Genomic DNA, 21,749 nt, shown 5'->3' with positions numbered 1-21,749 from the left:
CCCCCCCACACACACACACACATACAAATCAGAATTACATCAATAACCCAATCTACACAGTGTACAAGTCCATGCCTATGTCAACTGTGCTCTGAATCCTGCATCATAAGTGTTGGATAACCAACATGCAAGACCTGTCTTATACGCCAATACACCACCTCATCCCACAGTTCAGTCACGTATTTCCTGTCCTGTAACAGTTATGGTCAAGTGTAAAATAGTCAAGTGTCTACAATGCTCCAGTCTCTATGCAGTTTTCTGTGAGGAGGGGTGGCAACCAATGAGTTGTCTATGTGCATAAGTGCTCACCATCAAACTGTGGTTATTTTATTGATTGATTGATCGATTGATTGAGGGGGCATGGGACTAAATGGCAAAGTCATCAGTTCCACGATTCCAAAGTTACACACAGAAGAGAGAGCGTCTGCTAAAAGTGGAGAGGAGTCAAACTATAAAATGAGGAAGTTAAAATACACACAGTAGAAGGTATAAAATGGTAGTCCAAATCTAAAAAATGGGAAAACAGAGGGATAAAGGGGAGTGGTCATGGGTCCCAGACCGAGAAAATGTGGAGAGAGGCCCCAACCACAACCACCCTGTCCCTGCTCCATGAGTAAAGGAAAACCTCACATCTCAAAATATAAACCACTTTCACGAAGGAAATTGAGGACGAGTTCAACCACCCATGAATAATCTACCAATATTAAACTTAAGGAATCTGGAAGATGATACTTAGGACGAAGGGCCAAAAGAAGGGAACATTCCACCAATATATGACGTAGACAGCATAAGACAGTGAACGCCTTATGAGAGGAGTGGAAGGAAGAGTGCCAAACTGCAGCAGACTCATTGATCCTGTGGAGTTTATTACTGTGAGCAGTAGCGCACCAGATGTCATTCCACTTTTGGGAAAAGAGAGATATGATATAGATCCGCATATCTACAGCTGGAATCATGAAATGGAATTGGGGGGGGGGGGGGGTCTGCTTCCCTAGCGAAATCATCAGCCAGTTCATTCCCTGGGATGCACATTTGACTTGGGACCCAGAGAAAGACAACTGAGCAGGTGACATGGCAAAGGGCAGAGAGAAGGTAATGGGTAAGAGAGACAAAATGGTGAGAAGACTGGCATTGGTCGATACCTTGCAGGCTGCTCACTGAGTCAGTACAAATTAACACAGTGTGGAGGGAGGCCTGAGAAACGGAATGGAGGGCTCTGTGAATGGCTAAGAGCTCTGCTGTGAACACACTACATGATCCCAGCAATAAATGGTGTTCTAAGCCAGTAGGAGACATGAAGGTGTATCCCACCTTATCTATCATCTTAGAACCATCAGTGTAGAAGATGGTGGCACCCTGGAACTCTGCAAGGATGGCATATACAAGATGCTGGAAAACCACTGGTGTGGCAGAGACCTTAGGACCCTGGAATAGGTCGGTCCTAATCCATGGTCTAGGCACCACCCAAGGGTAGGTGTTAGAGGAAATACACAGGGCGCATTCCAGTGAGTGGAGATGGAGATCCAGATAGAGGGAAGTGAGGTGCATTCCAACCAGCAATCCCACCCATGGGCAGTAATCAAGAGGCAGACATGCCTCATTTGCAAATGGTCACGGGATGATCAGGGACTTGGCAAACGGTGATTGTGTAAGAAACCAAGAGTTGGCCCTATCATATTTGTAGAGGGAGAATCACCCTTCTGTGAGAAGAATGTCAACAGGAGTCGTGCGAAAGGCACCACTAGCCAGATGCACCTCACAGTGATGAACAGGGTCGAGTAGTGATGAACAGGGTCAAGTAGTTGCCGAGTGGAAGGAGCTGCTGAGCCACAAACCTGACTACCATAAACTAGTCTGGACAGGACCAGAGCACGGTAGAGATGGAGAAGAGTGGCAAGGTCTGCACCCCAAGATGCATCAGCCAGGAGGTGGAGAGCATTAAGCTTTTGCATGCATGTAGTCTTTAGGTGGTGTATATGAGGCAGCCACGTCAGCTTTTTATCAAAAATAAGGCCCAAGAAATGGGACTGTGCTACAATATCGTGGAGCTGGTCACTTAAATAAAATTCTGGATTGGGGTGTACTGTGGGTTGATGACAAAAATTCATAACCCATGTTATGGAGGGAGAAAATTGGAAGCCATGGGAGATGGCCCAAGCAAAGGCTCATCGGATGGCACTTTGGGGCCGGCACTCAGCAGATGCTACCAAGTGGGAGCTGCACCAGATGCCAAAATCCTCGACGTACAATGCTGAGGTAACCACAGGCCCAACACAGGTTACAAGTCCATTGTTGGCTATGAAGAAGAGGGTGATAATTAACACAGAACCCTGTTGAATAGCGTTCTCCTGAATCTGGAGGGCATTGAGTGAAGCGCCAGCTCGAACCAGGAAGAGCCAGTGAGATAAAAACTTGCGGATAAAAATCAAAAGATGGCCATGGAACCCCCAGTCATGGAGGGCAACTAAAATGTGATGGCGCCAAGCCATGTCATGCACCTTATGTAGGCCAAAGAAGACAGTGACAAGGTGCTGACAGTTAGTAAAAGCTTGTCGGATTGCTGTTTCCAATCTGAGTAAACGATCAGTTGGGGATTATCCTTCCCGAAAGCCACACTGATACAGGGACAAAAGGTCCCGAGATTTGAGTACCCAACATGGGTTCCTCCCGGGTTTAAGGACGGGGATAACAATACTGTCTCACCATTGTGACGGGAAAGTACCCGTGAGCCAAATGTGGTTGGAGATCTGAGGAGATGTTACCTCTGGATAATGTCAAAGTGTTGGATCATCTGGTTGTGGACGGAATCCGGGCCTGGAGCTGTGTTTTGTGAAGAGTTAAGAGCCTGCACCAATTCCCATTTGAAGAAGGGTAAATTATACACTTCAGCATGATGCATGTTGAAACAGAGGAGGGTCTGTTCAACTTGGTATTTCTGCAGGTGGAAGGTAGTGGGATGCCATCACCAGGTGTGTCTAAAGATGTTCTGCAAGGACCAATGGATCAGTGCACAGAGCACCTTGGAGGTTTAGGCCATGGACAGTTGACTGTCGCTGGTGGCCCAGAAGGCTACAGAGCTTGGATCAGACCTGCGATGAAGAGGCATACGTTCCCTGCTGGGAATCATAATGCTCCTAGCATAACTTTTCTACTCTGCTTAATAAGGTAATGAGCCTTAGCATGGAGACGCTTAAAAGCGAGGAAGTTGGTCTGTAAAGGGTGTCATTTAAATTCCAAAGTACCCATCAGCAGTCCTGGATGGTGACTGCTACATTCTTGGTCCATCTTGGTACCAGTTGACGACGAGGGGGACCTATGGATAGGGGGACAGCCAGGCCAGCAGCATGAAGAATAGTGGCAGAGACTCCTTGCACGATCGCATCAATGCAATTCAAGTGTCAACGTGCACAGCAGACGTATACGAAGGCCAACTGGCTCTGTGGAATGCCCAACATGGGGGCTGTCTAAAAATGGTTCAAATGGCTCTGAGCACTATGGGACTTAACTTCTGAGGTCATCAGTCCCCTAGAACTTAGAACTACTTAAACCTAACTAACCCAAGGACATCACACACATCGATGCCCAAGGCAGGATTCGAACCTGCGACCGTAGCGGTCGCATCGCATGGTTCCAGACAGTAGCACCTAGCACCACTCGGCCACATCAGCCAGTGAAGAGCAGGCAGGGGGGAGGGGGGGGGGGGGGCTTTCTGCCTTGCGACAGCAGGGGAATGATAGAATCACCGGAAAGAGGACACTCACTGTCACAACGATCGTCAAGGGATGACCAATGTAGGGAAGCCACGAGACCAGATAGGAGAGCATGAGAACGATAGCAGTCAAGGTGCCTTGGATGGTACTGAAGTGACTAGGGCAACTGTAGTTGAAGACACACAAATTGAAGTTTGTAATAAGTTAGTCAATTAGGAGACACCTTCCTGCTGAAGTGGCACTCCCCCACAGTGGGTGGTGGGCACTGAAGTCCTTGAGGAGGAGGGACAGGAGTGGGAGTTGCTCTATTAAGGTAGACAGTTCAACATAAGGAAGTGGCCTATCTGAAATAAGGTAGACATTGCAAACAATGATGGCTGGAGTCATTTGCACTCTAACCACTATTACTTCCAGGTTGGTATGAAGAGGGATCCACTCACTAATGACAACAGAGCAAACCAAAGTGCAGGCCTCACCAGAATCTACCCCAGGGCCAGCGCAGTTCCAGCAGAATCCCCAATAACCATGAAATGTTCGAGTGTGCTCATCATGAAAGTGCATTTCTTGAAGAACAAGACAGAACACAGAAAATGAGGAAACAAGACGTTGTATTTCCGGCAGGTGACGATAGTCCCGTTTGCAATTCCACTGGATGATCATGTGGCGAGCGTCCAGGTTAGAAATAAAGAAGCCGAGAGGGGGTCATGTCACTCAGTCAATGGTCATCCCTGACAAGGATGGGATGACATCTACAAATAAGATGTCAGACTCAGGTTGCGAAGGTGGAAATGGCACCTTTGGGATCACCGGAGGGGCCTTGTCTTGGGACTTAAATTTCTTATTCTTATCTTTCAGAGGTGAAGGAGAACAGAGCACAGAGAGAGTAAAGGCATCTACAAGATCCAGAACTAAAAGAGAGCAGGCGACCTTGGGGCATCTAGATGGTGAGTCTTGTGGCCAAGTTGTGGTAGTAGGCTTGTGGCCTAAGAGATGCTGGGAAGAGGGGCCCCAGGGGGGAGCCCCATCACTGGCAGGTGCCAAAGAAGGGGGGCACATATCTGGCCGGGGAGTGGCTCTGGGAGGGGAGGTTATGGGAACTGCAAGGGGGGGGGGGGAGGGGGAAGGGGCTGGGGTAAGGAAGCTGTAAGAGGGGGAAAGGATGTAACAGAGGTAAAAGTTGAAGAAAGTGACAGTGGATGGAGTGTCTCATATATTATAGGTGAGCCTCAGCATAAGGCTTGTACTCTTGGATCTTCTTTTCTCTCTTTTACACTGGGCAATTCGGTGAGTGAGGGGAGAGACAGTCAAGACAATTGATAAACACAGGTGGTGGAAAACAGGGGCTTCCCTCATGGAGTGGGTGTCCACAGTCACTACACAGAGGTTCCACCACAAAGTGGGAAGACATATGCCCAAAATGCAAGCACCGAAAGCACCTAATGGGTGGTGGGACGTACGACTTCACGTCACATCTGTAGCACATAACCTTGACCTCCTCTGGGAGGATATCCCCCTCAAAAGCCACAATATAGGTACCGGTATTAGTGTGGTTGTCTTTGCGACCCTTCTGCATGAACAAAATGAACACTGTGTTGCTCTAGATTAGCCTGGAGTGCCTCATCAGTTTGCAGGATGCGGTCCCTATGAAAAATCACTCCCTGGACCATACTCAGGATCACGAGCAGGAAGAGCTGCAAACTGAGTGGCAGAAGAAACTCTGATCAACAGGGAGTCCGACTGCATCTTACTGAGAGACTCTCCTTCACCAAACACGTCCTTGATATTCTCCACAAAAAGTAATGGCTTTGTGGCAGTGAATGTGTCCTCATCTGTCCTAGTACAGAAAAGGTAGTGGGGAAAGTGCTTCATCCCAAGTCAGCGAGCCTAGCCCTGCCCCCCTGAAGTAGTCAGAGAAGGGAAGGCTGCCAGATCATACGAAGCAGCATTCAATAAGCCTTCACCATTCAAAGAGACATCCATTTGAGAGCGGCCAGATTTTTGCAGCTTGATATACTTCATGCTCCAAGCATCTGCCCCGATATCACCCACTCCGATGAGGGGCTCTCCCATGGGCACCATCCAGCGGCAGCAAGGGCCACCTTGCACTGTGGCCGTTGCCAGGAGTTCCAATGCTCCAGGAAGACAAGTAACCACTCCTGGCATATGATTCGAGGGAACAGCTCAGGTATCAGTAGTGTGATCCCTGTGTTGTCAGAGGGTTCAATCAAATGGATACATAAGAGCCCCACCTCACGGACTGGCTACACGTGCTGGTGACCTAGCAGGGTGGAGGGGGGCTATGGCGAGGAAGAAAGAGGGAAAGGGAGGAGAGGAATCCACACTGTAGACACAAGGGAGGGAGATGTTCTACAAATGGATTACACTAAAAACAGAAAATTTGGAAGTGCAGGTCAGACCTCAAGTGGGGACCTAAATACCAAAAAGAATGAAAGAGGACAGGCAGAAGAAACAAAATTGCAAGCAATACAGGGAACTAAGTGGATAGCCAGGTCTATACAAGTCAGAACGCAGAGAGAGGGGAAGGGAGGGGCAATGGGGAAGGAGCAAAGGTAGAGAGGGAGGGGCAGGGTGAAGGAAATGCAGCCAGGGAAGGAAGAAAGAATGTGCTGCAATAGTTTTGGGCTCTGTGTGTGCCAAGCACGAACTCTCAAAAGAGGGAGGGCAAACAACACCAATGACATTAATGCACACTGATTAAAGAATCAAAGCATCATTAATGAGATACAGCAATCAAGAGCATTTTGAAGTGCCTCTCTATTGCTCAGTTCCTTATCTGTACAATTATAAGTGCATGTCTTTTTTCGTATTATTGTTCTTGCAGCTCATTTATTCATTTAGAAATCACGTCTGCATCATATTTCAGAGACAAGCCGCAATACATGAAAACTGTGTGTTCACACTGGACTAACATTCGGGAGGACGATGATTCAAACCCACGTCCAGCCATCCAGATTTAGATTTACCGTGATTTCCCTAAATCACTCCTGGCAAATTATGGGATGGTTGCTCTGAAAGGGCACAGCCAATTTCCTTCCCCATACTTGATGCCATCTAAGATTGTGCTCCATCTCTAATCACCTCAATGTCGACGGGACAAAAGTATCCGGACGCCTGGCTGAAAATGACTTACAAGTTTGTGGTGCCCTCCATTGGTAATGCTGGAATTCGGTATGGTGTTGCCCACCCTTAGCCTTCATGACAGCTTCCACTCTCGCAAGCATACGTTCAGTCAGGTGCTGAAAGGTTTCTTGGGAAATGGCAGTTCATTCTTCATGGAGTTAAGCACTGAGGAGAGGTGCTGATGTCGGTCGGTGATGCCTGGCACGAAGTCGATGTTCCAAAACATCCCAAAGCTGTTCTATAGGATTCAGGTCAGGACTCTGTGCAGGCCAGTCCATTAAACGGAAGTTATTGTCATGTAACCACTCCGCCACAGGCCGTGCATTATGAAAAGGTGCTCGATCGTGTTGAAAGACGCAATTGCCTTCCCAGAATTGCTCTTCAACAGTGGGAAGCAAGAAGGTGCTTAAAACATCAATGTAGGTTTGTGCTGTGATAGTACCATGCAAAACAACAAGGGGTGCAAGACCCCTCCATGAAAAACACGACCACACCATAACACCACCGCCTCCGAATTTTACTGTTGGCACTACACAAGCTGGCAGATGACGTTCACTGGGTATTCACCATCCCACACCCTGCCATCAGATCGGCACATTGTGTACCATGATTTGTCACGCCACATAAAGTTTTTCCAGTGTTCAATCATTAAATGTTTACGCTCCTTACACCAAGCGAGGTGTCATTTGGCATTTACCAGCATGATGCGTGGATTAGGAGCAGTCACTCGACCATGAAATCTAAGTTTTCTCACCTCCTGCCTAACTGTCATAGTCCTTGCAGTGGATCCTGATGCAGTTTGGAATTCCTGTGTGGTGGTCTGGATAGATGTCTGCCTAATACACATTATGAACCTTTTCAACAGTTGGCGGTCTCTGTCAGTCAACAGACGAGGTCGGCCTGTACACTTTTGTGCTGTACATGTCCCTTCATGTTTCCACTTCACTATCACATCCGAAACAGTGAACCTATGGGTGTTTAGGAGTGTGGAAATCTCATGAACAGACATATGGCACAAGTGATACCCAATCACCTGACAACGGAGTTCTGCAGAGTGCCCAATTCTGCTCTCTCATGATGTCTGATGACTACTGAGGTCGCTGATCTGGAGTACCTCGCAGTGTGGCAGCACAATGCACTTAATATGAAAAACATATGTTTTTGGGCGTGTCCGGATACTTTTGATCACATAGTGTAGAAGCCAATCTTCCTTCCTTCAAAACTGTGTACAAATGAAGACTTCCAAGAATAGAAAGAATTGTGCTAAATTTCTTGTTATTAAAAACTTCAATAAATTCAACGAAATCTTCTTTGTGCTACAGCCTGCATATATCCCCAAGGTGTAGACATGTTTAAGAGTATTACATTCTGCACTCTTACCTCCTGGCAAAATGCCAGTCTGTCATAGTGTCATCATCTAGAACTTGGTGGCAGTGATCCATTGAATCTCATTATGATTATTCCACAACAATTGCAGAGACACACCACAGACCCATACTGTGCAATATGATGATGTTTTTGTCTCCTCTCATAAACTATGTTCAGACAGACAGTGCAGACTTGTCTTCTGGCTCAAGTCTTATGTTGTACATATTTCATATTTTCAGAGTGTCATGAGACACATCACCATTTTGGTCCAATGTAAGATTTTCTACAGTCGAAAAGGATGCGAAAGACTGCAGGTGTGTGAAGCCTGAGGTTACCTTTCACACTGTCTAGAAAGTTCTTATCTTTGCAGTTGGTTGGACAGAATGTGAGAGTCTTGGGTATAAGAAGCCCTAGATTAACTTGCACAAGGTCCAGAAGATTTCTTATTTTGCAGATGGTTGGAAGACAGACTTGATACCTTTCTTGGTCAGCATTCAAATGATTACTGAGGCAAGCCCAATAGAAGGAAAGAAGCAAGAAAGGAAGATTAAGAAGTCATTAGATATGGAGTTCTTGCTCCAATTAGAAAAAGAAACTGGTTATGTCCTTTCCAAAGGAAGCATACTGGTCCTTGCCTTAAGTGATAAGGGGAGACTACTGGAAACCTAAATCTGCATGTTTGGTTGGGGAACTGAATTTTGGTCCTCTCAAATATGACTCAAAGTGCCACTTCAATCAGCAAGAGCCCACTGGAACCCCATCAACTTATTCATAATAATTTCGTTAATGCAATAAGTATGCCATCACTAACTAATAATGAAACAAGCTTAACACATGAAAATCAAAACCTTGTTTCAATAACGAGAGTGTTTCTTGGAGAAGAACTCTCATGACCAGTGAATGACAACTTAAATCATCAATACATAACTTGCATTCAGTCTCCCACTTTTAAAATTTTCACAAATGATGATGAATTTCTGAGTTGGTACTTGCAATAGTCCACAGAAGTCCAGTTGTTTCATTAGTACATACACTGGTGACCTAATATCATTATGTGTCTTTATGGCACACCATCCTATAAATTGTATAGATGGGATGGTGTGACTGCTTGCCAAGTTCCAAATGACACCTTTGTTTTTGACTATTAAGTTTGTATCTTATTGTATTATAGGCAGTGCTCATTCACAAAACACAGTTTTTTTTTTAAAGTAACGTAGAAATACTCAAACATATTTATTGTGCTGTGTTGTTCATTTCTGACATCCTCTTACTCTTATCACTTTATACTTTGCTTGTATTCTGTCATAATTTTTGCTCAATTTACTACATCTTCATGTTGTTGTTGTTGTTGTTGTTGCTGTGGTCTTCAGTCCTGAGACTGGTTTGATGCAGCTCTACATGCTACTCTATCCTGTGCAAGCTTTTTCATCTCCCAGTACCTACTGCAACCTACATCCTTCTGAATCTGCTTAGTGTATTCATCTCTTGGTCTCCCTCTACGATTTTTACCCTCCACGCTGCCCTCCAATACTAAATTGGTGATCCCTTGATGCCTCAGAACATGTCCTACCAACCGATCCCTTCTTTTGGTCAAGTTGCGCCACAAACTTCTCTTCTCCCCAATCCTATTCAATACTTCCTCATTAGTTATGTGATCTACCCATCTAATCTTCAGCATTCTTCTGTAGCACCACATTTCGAAAGCTTCTATTCTCTTCTTGTCCAAACTATTTATCGTCCATATTTCACTTCCATACATGGCTACACTCCATACAAATACTTTCAGAAATGACTTCCTGACACTTAAATCTATACTCGATGTTAACAAATTTCTCTTCTTCAGAAACGCTTTCCTTGCCATTGCCAGTCTACATTTTATATCCTCTCTACTTCGACCATCATCAGTTATTTTGCTCCCCAAATAGCAAAACTCCTTTACTACTTTAAGTGTCTCATTTCCTAATCTAATTCCCTCAGCATCACCCGACTTAATTAGACTACATTCCATTATCCTTGTTTTGCTTTTGTTGATGTTCATCTTATATCCTCGTTTCAAGACACTGTCCATTCCATTCAACTGCTCTTCCAAGTCCTTTGCTGTCTCTGACAGAATTACAATGTCATCGGTGAACCTCAAAGTTTTTATTTCTTCTCCATGAATTTTAATACCTACTCCAAATTTTTCTTTCGTTTCCTTCACTGCTTGCTCAATATACAGATTGAATAACATCGGGGAGAGGCTACAACTCTGTCTTACTGCCTTCCCAACCACTGCTTCCCTTTCATGTCCCTCGACTCTTATAACTGCCATCTGGTTTCTGTACAAATTGTAAATAGCCTTTCGCTCCCTGTATTTTACCCCTGCCACCTTTAGAATTTGAGAGTATTCCAGTCAACATTGTCAAAAGCTTTCTCTAAGTCTACAAATGCTAGAAATGTAGGTTTGACTTTCCTTAATCTTTCTTCTAAGATAAGTCGTAAGGTCAGTATTGCCTCACGTGTTCCAGTGTTTCTACGGAATCCAAACTGATCTTCCCCGAGGTTGGCTTCTACTAGTTTTTCCATTCGTCTGTAAAGAAATCGTGTTAATATTTTGCAGCTGTGACTTATTAAACTGATAGTTCGGTAATTTTCACATCTGTCAACACCTGCTTTCTTTGGGATTGGAATTATTATATTCTTCTTGAAGTCTGAGGGTATTTCGCCTGTTTCATACATCTTGCTCACCAGATGGTAGAGTTTTGTCAGGACTGGCTCTCCCAAGGCCGTCAGTAGTTCCAATGGAATGTTGTCTACTCCGGGGGCCTTGTTTCGACTCAGGTCTTTCAGTGCACTGTCAAACTCTTCACGCAGTATCATATCTCCCATTTCATCTTCATCTACATCCTCTTCCATTTCCATAATATTGTCCTCAAGTACATCGCCCTTGTATAGATCCTCTATATACTCCTTCCACCTTTCTGCTTTCCCTTCTTTGCTTAGAACGGGGTTCCATCAAAGCTCTTGATATTCATACAAGTCGTTCTCTTATCTCCAAAGGTCTCTTTAATTTTCCTGTAGGCAGTGTCTATCTTACCCCTAGTGAGATAGGCCTCTACATCCTTACATTTGTCCTCTAGCCATCCCTGCTTAGCCATTTTGCACTTCCTGTCGATCTCATTTTTGAGACGTTTGTATTCCTTTTTTCCTGCTTCATTTACTGCATTTTTATATTTTCTCCTTTCATCAATTAAATTCAATATTTCTTCTGTTACCCCAGGATTTCTACTAGCCCTCGTCTTTTTACCTACTAGATCCTCTGCTGCCTTCGCTACTTCATCCCTCAAAGCTACCCATTCTTCTTCTACTGTATTTCTTTCCCCCATTCTTGTCAATTGTTCCCTTATGCTCTCCCTGAAACTCTGTACAATCTCTGGTTCTTTCAGTTTATCCAGGTCCCATTTCCTTAAATTCCCACCTTTTTTGCAGTTTCTTCATTTTTAATCTACAGGTCATAACCAATAGATTGTGGTCAGAATCCACATCTGCCCCTGGAAATGTCTTACAATTTAAAACCTGGTTCCTAAATCTCTGTCTTACCATTATATAATCTATCTGATACCTTTTAGTATCTCCAGGGTTCTTCCATGTATACAACCTTCTTTCATGATTCTTAAACCAAGTGTTAGCTATGATTATGTTGTGCTCTGTGCAAAATTCTACCAAGCGGCTTCCTCTTTCATTTCTTAGCCCCAATCCGTATTCGCCTACTATGTTTCCTTCTCTCCCTTTTCCTACACTCGAATTCCAGTCACCCATGACTATTAAATTTTCATCTCCCTTCACAATCTGAATAATTTCTTTTATTTCATCACACATTTCTTCAATTTCTTCGTCATCTGCAGAGCTAGTTGGCATATAAACTTGTACTACTGTAGTAGGTGTGGGCTTCGTATCTATCTTGGCCACAATAATGCGTTCACTATGCTGTTTGTAGTAGCTTACCCGCATTCCTATTTTCCTATTCATTATTAAACCTACTCCTGCATTACCCCTATTTGATTTTGTGTTTATAACCCTGTAGTCACCTGACCAGAAGTCTTGTTCCTCCTGCCACAGAACTTCACTAATTCCCACTATATCTATCTTCAACCTATCCATTTCCCTTTTTAAATTTTCTAACCTACCTGCCCGATTAAGGGATCTGACATTCCACGCTCCGATCCGTAGAACGCCAGCTTTCTTTCTCCTGATAACGACATCCTCTTGAGTAGTCCCCGCCCGGAGATCCGAATGGGGGACTATTTTACCTCCGGAATATTTTACCCAAGAGGACGCCATCATCATGTAATCATACAGTAAAGCTGCATGCCCTCGGGAAAAATTACGGCTGTAGTTTCCCCTTGCTTTCAGCCGTTCGCAGTACCAGCACAGCAAGGCCGTTTTGGTTATTGTTACAAGGCCAGATCAGTCAATCATCCAGACTGTTGCCCTTGCAACTACTGAAAAGGCTGCTGCCCCTCTTCAGGAACCACACGTTTGTCTGGCCTCTCAACAGATACCCCTCCGTTGTGGTTGCACCTACGGTACGGCTATCTGTATCGCTGAGGCACGCAAGCCTCCCCACCAACGGCAAGGTCCATGGTCCATGGTTCATATTTTATGAAATCCTGTATAAAAACAATTTTCATTATGTAATAACAGAAATTCTTCTTCTGATGGAGGTAAAAATACTTGTTTTATGGGATTATGTTATATAAGTGAGTGCTTACAGATACTCTTATGTATTTTGAATTTATTACTGATTTAGCTAATATTTGTAACTTCAGGTACACGTGACAGAAAAGAAACATTATGCTGAAATCTCTCTTCTTAGTTGCTACATAGAGCAATTATATGTTATGTTTCTTATGTTATTCTTATCAAAAGAAATTCAGGCAAAATTATGAAAAGGATAAAGTGCTGCTTTCCATACAGTGGAAATGTCGAATCACAGACAGGCACAACAAGAAGGCTGCTAAACAGTAAGCTTTCGACCAATAAGCATTCTTCTGAAATAGACAAAAGACACACACACACATATTCACACAAACAAACTCACACACACAGGATCACTGTCTCTGGCTGCTTTGCCTCCTGGATTTTCCATTGTTTGTAATTCAGATAAAGTTACACTAGTTTTGCTAATTGTAACTGACACCACTGTGATCTCCTGAAGACAAGAATTTAATGTCCCATTGACTACGAAGTAATCAGAGATTGAGCAAAGGTCAGATTAGGGAAAAATATTGGCTGTGACTTTTCAAAAGAACCATTCTGACATTTGCCTGAAGCGATTTAGAGAATCACAGAGAACCTAAATCTGGATGGCCAGCCTGCCAAATGAAAGTCCAGTGTGCTAACTGCTGTGCCACTGCTCAGTGTGAGTTCTTGATAATTCAGTGCAATTATTATGTAAAAATACTTTTTAACCTGTGGATCTTATGACTTTTGTTTCGCATTTCAAGCCAACTTTCCTGTGTTGGGCTGCTGATTTGTGAACATGGTGATAGTGCCCGATAGCGACCCAGATGGGTTCCATAGGATTTACATCTTGTGAATTTGGTCACCAAGACATCAATATGAGTTCACTATTATGCTCCTCAGACCACTGTAGCATGGTTCTGACACAGACACACTAATTGTATTGGTGAAAGATGAGAAGACATCAAGCATGAAGAGATGCAGGTGGTTCACAGATGTCAGCATGTCTTTGATTATTACCAAAGCTCCCATGCAAGGACAGGAGAATGTCTCCCGTAACATAATACTACTCCCAACAGCCTGCATCCAAGGAACACTGCAAGTCTTGAGCCACCATTCACTTCAATGATGGTGTTTGTGGAGAAGACCATCGACCTGATGTATCAAAACATGATTCACCTAAACATTCAACACAGTTCCATTGATCAATGGTTGAATCCCAATGGTCCCGTTCCCACTGCAATTATAACATGGTGGCGCATTGTGTTCTTTTGGCAGAAACATTACAGATCACCATCTATCCTACTTTAAAGCACCCAAACCTCATGTTCTGTGAAGAGTCATGGATGTCCAACTATTTAGCACCTAGTGACAGTTTCAATGTCCTACCTCTTTCCATAGATGCTCAGACAGCATGAGAACATTTGACCAGCTTCCCCGTTTTTGCAATACTCATTCACAGGCTCTGCATAATAATAACCTTCTCTTTGTCAAAGTTGCTTATTCCAATGTATTTCCTCATTTGCAGCCCATATCTTCACTAAGTTGGTCCCTCGTCCATGTCTGCCCCACTTACATACCTTTTGTTATCACGTCACATGGCTGCAATCCGACCAGGCGGCATCCAGCATCACAGTGGCCAGTCTTCACAAGGCTTTGGCGTATCAGTGTACATGTAAGTTTTGTATCTGAATTTCTAACAATATTAACACATGAAAAACCGTGACAGCTGTCACTATCACTTGAAACAAGTCAAATAAAGAAACTGTGTTAAACTCACCTTAAGGTCACTACCTGGTAGAGTGCCAACTCCATTCTTCCATTCAAGAACTTTCATGGGATCAAAGTCATCACTGTCAATATCGGTGGCCTGAGTTGGTGGCTGGCTTTGTCTCACTGTGACATCCTGCTTCACGAGTTCTATTTTGACATCATCCTCTGGTGGCAACTGTGCAGGCCGGGGGGAAGCATCAGGCCCATCTGGTTTGACCACTTTTATCAGTGTTACTTCATCATTCTGAACATGGGGTGGTGAAAATGAATCGACTGCCTCCTGCAGGCAACGGTTTAGGTCCTGTGGATAAAAATTTAAATTTATTTTTAAACAAACAATTTTTACTGGGCTGTGCCTACATTTGTCATACTGATCAAGAGATAAAAATTTACGTGATAAAAAGTTTTAGAGAGAATTCTAACAACAGTATATATCAATAATCATGAGTAAGAATTATGAAATAAGCAAGTTGATAAAGCTGCACTAATCTGGACTGTAAAACACAATAATCAGTTGACACATCTTTAGTTCAGGTCGTGACAAGAGAATTTACACTGCAAGCTTTCGTGGATGGTGTTTGAGTTCTTGGTGAATTTTGTTTTATGGGCATTAGGCTGTGGTCCAAGGCCATGGCTTTAATGCCCATAAAACAAAATTCACCAAGGGTCCACTGTTCCAAAACTCCTTTCCACCCCTCCCACCTGCTACAAACTACAACATATCAAATCATGGTTCATGGCTCTTACCATTAGGAACAGCCCTGATGTAAAATCTGCTCCACGAATTCTAACAGTAGCATAAATCCTAGTCTCAGCACTGACAGAACATACACAGCCAATGTAGCCATGACCTGCAAGAGATCTACTAGTTGACCTTTAGGTCTTTTTCAGTATAGCATGATAACTGTATTCAACACCGCCCTGTGTGAAGATGGGCTTTGGGTCCCCCACATGTACTTAGCTGTTAACATAGACAAAGTCTTAATTTATACTAGGCCCTTTATCCTTAGTTTCTCCAGTTCAATTGCTCTCCTCCTCGGCTAGTTTGTCTGATCTCTCACTGAACAATACAAAAGTTTTAAGGGCTAACCATGTTTTCTAATTTGTATGTTCCTCATGCAGTTACAAATGCTACTTATTTACAAACTAGTTAGTAGACATTCCTCTTACACAAATATTGTTAGTGAGAAATTATTCAGTAATGGCATGAAAGCATAAAAAAAGTGCAATGACGTAGTTAGAATAACTGGTTTCCCAGATTTTTATAGCTTTCATATTGATCAAAGCAGAGGAGACAACAGCAGTTACCACTACAAAAGATGTCTTACATGGGATACTTTATTACATTTGAGTTTCAGCAACACTACTATAATAGTACAATCTTTGATGAGCTAATATTTGTATGTTAAAATAAATTGGAATTTCTTGAACTGCATTTTTTGGAGTCTCCAGTACCTTGTTCAGAAGGAAAATAAAATTATAAAGTAACGTTATTTAGTAACCAGTGGAACATTAAACAGCATGACTATCTTCCTTTTATCTTTGTTTCTTGTGAAGACATGAACAACAGTAAGCCTTTTTTAAATAGCACTCTCACTGTCTTTATTCAGAAACCAAATTCCTGCTGAAAAATTTATCACAGAGTACTTTCATAGAAATATGATATTAGCAAAACTGTCACACAAAACTGACTTTGACCCTTCTGTAGTAGTGCACTGCGCTTGTACCGGCAATAACAAAACTCGTCCACTTGCTCGAGTTGGCAGCAAACAAACAGAAACACAAGGAAAATGAACACTGGCCCTTCAGTCAACCATCTCTAGTTGAAAGTATGTGTGAGTAAAATGTGTATCAATGAAAACGAGGTAGAAATGATGCTGATCTATGGAAAATGTAAGTCAGCAGAATAGTAATTGCAGTAACAGTTATAATGCAAGATCATTGACTAAAAGCCCACATGTCCGAAAACATGTTAGATTGTCTGCTTTGCTTAAAGTATATAGCATATTTTTAAAGATGTTACCTATTGGTTACCTTACTTTCCTATTATGTTTAATAACAACAAGTATGTGGATAACCAGTGAACTTATAATATGCTGACCACATACTTTACTGTGTAAAACATAAGGTCTTCTGCTAAAAACTGATATCATATCAGTAGAGTCTGGAACTCATTTTGCAATGTCAGGTGTAGGTTGAGATAATTTTGATTGCTTAGTGCAACATAGTTTTATCCTAAATGCAACTGTTTCTGACTAGCCTACAAGGTTCCTTCCCTTACACCATGTTTATACTGGCAGCCAGCCGAGCTGTGTATATATGCGAGCTGGGCGAGCAACATTCAGAACATTTAACATTTCTGGTGCGTATCAGTGGCTGAAGCAAGCCAGCAGAGTGACACATGGGGTTCTGTGGTAACAGTCACACCTCTCCCATCAGATTTAATGAAAATCTGCACTGATAATACTACTTAATGAATTCCTTTTGTCAAAAGCTCTCAGATGATGTGGAAATGACTTAGTTGTTCTTTGTGATCTAACAGTTGTCAAACAATGTTTTCAGTATCTTGAAATGATTACAGAGTATTATTGCTGTCAACATGAATCACCATGTGTACTGTTTGTGTGTTGATCCCCTGTTAATATTCGTATTCCTGCTGGATGTTGTACGAGATGATTGCATACCATTGTTGTTTGCAAAACAGTTCAGCTTCAATATCCATCATTTCCTGTCAATGACAATATTGGGTATGCTGATGGATATTTTGATGTTCCTATTTCCACACTCACTGGATTTCATTTATTCATTAGCCCAAATGAAATTCAACAAATCGGCTTGCTTTGAAGTGCATATAATTGTATGGATGTTTTCCATAGTCCAAACATCTGTGAAGGAAAGGTGTCCTCAAGTTCTTTAACTAGAGGTACACGTCATCTCCTAAAATGAGTTTTAGTATTTTATTCTGCATTCCTTCAAATCTTTTAGTTGAAAGCAGTAACAGTTTTGCATCCATAAGTTTACAACACATTTTGTCTGAACTTGCCTCCATCAGATTGTTTACTGTAGGTGAAAACATCTATAACTACAAATTCAAACAGTGGAAAATCCAATATGGAATAATGACAATATTATGAAAAGGATAGTTGCTACTTGCCATATAGCAGAGATGCTGAGTCACAGATAGGCACAACAAAAAGACTGTCAAACAAAGCTTTTGGCCAAACATGCCTTCGTCAGAGTAGATAACCAAAAAACACACACACAAAATGCACGAGACCACAGCCCCTGGCTGCTAAGGCCTGGCCAGATCTAGCCTTAGCAGCCAGAGACTGAGGTCATGTATGTGTAGAGTTGCATTTGTGTGTGTGTGTGTGTGTGTCTGTGTGTAATCTACTCTGACGAAGGCCTGTTTGGCCGAATGATTTGTTTGACAGTTGTTTTGTTGCATCTACCTGTAACTTCACATATCTGCTGCATTGTGAGTAGTAACTATCCTTTTCAAAATATCATGACTACAAATTCATAGACAGACTCACCAACTGCATCGTTTGCAGTAGAATAACAATACTCTTTATTTTAGAAAATGCTGCCAGAATTCATTCCATCTGTACAACCTATGCAGTTTTTTCTTTATGTCTTATAATGAATTGTGGAATGTTAAGTAGTTTATTAAGAAGCTTGGATGCTACACTGCTACACGTAAAAACATGAAAATTTCAAAAAGGAACATTTAGGTACAACAAGGCACACTGTCTTATGGAAGATTTAGCATATCAGTCAGTTTGGACAATAAAACATTTATAAATAAATTTGTAAAATAAATTCAAGGAAACCACTCACCTATAGCTTACAGATGTGTGGCACACAGAAGCGATCAATAGAATACAATATTTACACTAGCTTCTGAGCTCTTGTTCTTTCTCTAGAAAAAGGTACACACATTCACATTCTGAGACATAGCGTCAGTCTCACCACAGCCACAGTTGCAAGCATTTGGATGTCTGTGTGGTTGGGTCATGAATGTGCGTACTTTTTCTAGAGAAAGAGCAAGAGCTCAAAAGCTAGTATAAGTACTGTATTTGGTTTAGTGTTTCTATGCCCTACACATTGGTGAGCTATAGTTAAGTGGCTACCTTTCCTTTATTTTACATATTATCACATACAGGAATTTCCACTGTTGTTACATAAATATATTTGTATTTTTGGCATCTGCTGTTTCTCATCTCAACTACAAAGCAATTGAGTGATATGTCACGCCCATCCAAAGGAAAGTCTCTTCTTGCATTAACTTATAGAACATTCTCTGCTACTAGTTTAGAATACACAATATGCATTCCACTTAAATGTAGGGCATGGACAAGAATTAACTGCCTTCCTTTTATAAGGTAAAATATGAGCGACTGTAAGACCATAGCATTTAAATGACTTGTTGAGGGAAAATTCACATATATTTGGAGTTTTCTATTCATGGATGATTTTAAAGTTACATGTGGGCCTAGCATTACATCCACATCCATCGTTGGTAATTCAGTAACCCCCCCCCCCCCATCCCGATGCTACACTGTGCCCATGCAGAATCTTGTCAGCTTGTGGTTGTAGCATTAAAGAAATTCAGTAACCCACATTTACTTCTGAAAGAAGTGACATTAACATTCCAAAAATTCTTTTGTACCTCCAGTTAATTCCATTCCCACTAATATACGGCCTAGAATGTTGCAAACATTAAGTTATTCTCTAATGCCGGTTTTCAATAAAAGATTTGTAAATCAAGTGAATGTCTGTCTACAAATACCATTACCTGACAACAACCACAACAAATTACAGAAATATTTTGTTCTGTTGTGCCTGCAGCATTGTATATGTCATTAAAATACATACAGAAAATGAAAGCTCCAAAACTATCAGCAATGAGGTTATATATTTTTAATATTAAAAATATTACCTCACTGTGGCTAGTTTAGGAGCTTTCATTTTCATTATGTCTTATAATGAATTATGGAATGTTAAGTAGTTTATTAAGAAGCTTGGATACTACATGGCTACGTGTAAAAACATGAGAATTTTTAACTACATACGGCCTTCAAGATCAAATGAGAAACATTACAGAACTAAAAAGTCATGCAAAGTGAAAAGTAGCCATTTGCTTTACATGTAGAAATTGAACAATTATTAAGAAAAATAAGTTCAGTAATAGATCTCATATGTGTTTCAGTGTCAGTCTGGTTCATCCCGTGAATACAGCCCTAGAAGCAGCTCATAACAGCATTTACTTCTTGTTATAGATCATGTAAGCCTACATTAGGTTGCTCTTGCTTTAGTTTATTCCTACCTTCTCTTTTTTAATGGATGAACATTAAATTGGGAATGTGTTATTCAGTTCAGGACAGTGAACTTAAATAACCTTATGTATGATATCCATGCATTACATAAAACAAATCAACAATGCAATTACAGAAAAAGTTTAATAGTTATTGTTTAGCTACTTCTGAGAAATGCCTCATCACCTGTGTATTACGTGTGCCGTCTTCTTTTGATTTTACAGCTGCACATACTGTGGTAGGAGATGGACTGACTGCGGCAGGAATACTGATGATGGTGGTCCCAGCAGTTGTGAGAACAGAGGTTGTGCGTACGCTATCTTCTTTCATCTTAGGAGCAACTGATACAGTTGCATGAGGTGTTGTACCAGCATTGGGAATGGTGATGAGAGAAGCTGTTGCAGTGCTCGTGGCAAGCACAGAAGTACGTGTGTTATCTTCCACCATCTTTGGAGTACCAGATGCAGAACGAGGAGATGGGCTAACGGAAACAGGAACAGTGATGACGGCAGTCGTTCCAGCTATTGTTGCTGCAGTTACAGTACAGCCACTATCATCCTTTGCTTTGAGGGCAGCAGGTACGGTTCCCAAGGCTGAACTGCTAACAGTTGTAACACTGGTGATACTAGTTGTTGTGACAGTTGTGACAACAGTATTAATACGTGTGCTGTCTTCCTTAAGCTTAGGGACAACAGATAAAGTCCCATGAGATGAAGTGACAACAGCAGGGACAGAAATGACTGTGGCTGTCCCAGTAGTTGGAACAACAGCAATAGCACATGAGCTGGGAACTAACTGATGTTTCTGCTGCTGCTGTTCTTGCTTTAACTTCTGCAGTTGCTGTTGTTGCTCCTGTTTAAGTTTCTGTAACTGCTGTTCCTGCTTTAATTTCTGTTGCTGCTGCTCCTGTTTCACTTTCTGCTGCTGTTGAAGTAGTTGCTGCTGCTCCTGTTTCACTTTCTGCTGCTGTTGAAGTAGATGCTGCTGCTGTTCTGGTTGCAGTTGTACCACTTGTTGCTGTTTTTGAGGATGGTGTTGTAGAAGCTGCAATTGCTGTGGCTTTTGTTGTTGTTGTAGTTGTTGTTGTTGCTGCTGCTGCTGCTGCTGCTGAGGCTGCTGCTGTTGGACTCTTTGTCGTTGCTGTACCAATGGCTCTGGTCTTGGCTGCTGCGGTTGCAACACAGGAGGTGCAGGAAGTATTACTGGCTGCTGGGTCACTATTGGCACAGATTGGGTGTGTGCTTCTGAAGACACTGGAGTTAAAGTTAGTGTACTGGATGTAACTTCAGGTATCAGCAAGCCATTGGGCTTCACTGTTGCTGGTTGAAGTGTTGGCGTGGTTGGTAGTACTTTTGAAGAATCACGAAGAACTGGAAAAAATGATAACAACAATGAAATTATTAAACAACATCCAAAAGCAAAGATTCACACATGTTACCATCAATCAGTCAGAAGATAATTACGTAGTTATAATCAAGCAATAACGATCACTGATATTCTTTTAGCATTAGTCTTATGTAAAGAATCTTTGAGGAAGTCCTCTCACAACTAACATTTCCAGAATGAAACTTTCAATCTACAGAAAACTGAACATGTAATTAATCACTTAACATACAACTCTGAGTTACCTCATTTTTATTATTTTGATAGAAACTTAAAATCCTGAATATACTCAAGCAACTTAAGAACCGATCTTTGCAAAAATAAAATCCTGCTT

The 21,749-nt window shown here is 42.1% G+C and overlaps 1 protein-coding gene across 1 annotated transcript in view; it reads right to left on the bottom strand.

Annotated features, from left to right (window-relative positions):
* LOC124606722 (lethal(3)malignant brain tumor-like protein 3) overlaps positions 1 to 21,749 on the bottom strand; it is a 75,054-nt gene that overhangs the window by 39,469 nt on the left and 13,836 nt on the right. The window contains exons 3-4 of the mRNA XM_047138756.1: positions 20,219 to 21,402; positions 14,722 to 15,015 (exon numbers count right to left, since the gene is read on the bottom strand). Of these exons, the coding sequence (XP_046994712.1) occupies positions 14,722 to 15,015; positions 20,219 to 21,402 (1,478 nt within the window). The remainder of the gene's footprint in view (positions 1 to 14,721; positions 15,016 to 20,218; positions 21,403 to 21,749) is intronic.

This window comes from Schistocerca americana, chromosome 1 (genome assembly GCF_021461395.2).
Source record: "Schistocerca americana isolate TAMUIC-IGC-003095 chromosome 1, iqSchAmer2.1, whole genome shotgun sequence".
In the NCBI taxonomy this organism is placed as follows: Eukaryota; Metazoa; Arthropoda; class Insecta; order Orthoptera; family Acrididae; genus Schistocerca; species Schistocerca americana.
The sequence above is the reverse complement of the archived record's forward strand: the minus strand, read 5'-3'. Positions and strand labels throughout refer to the sequence as shown.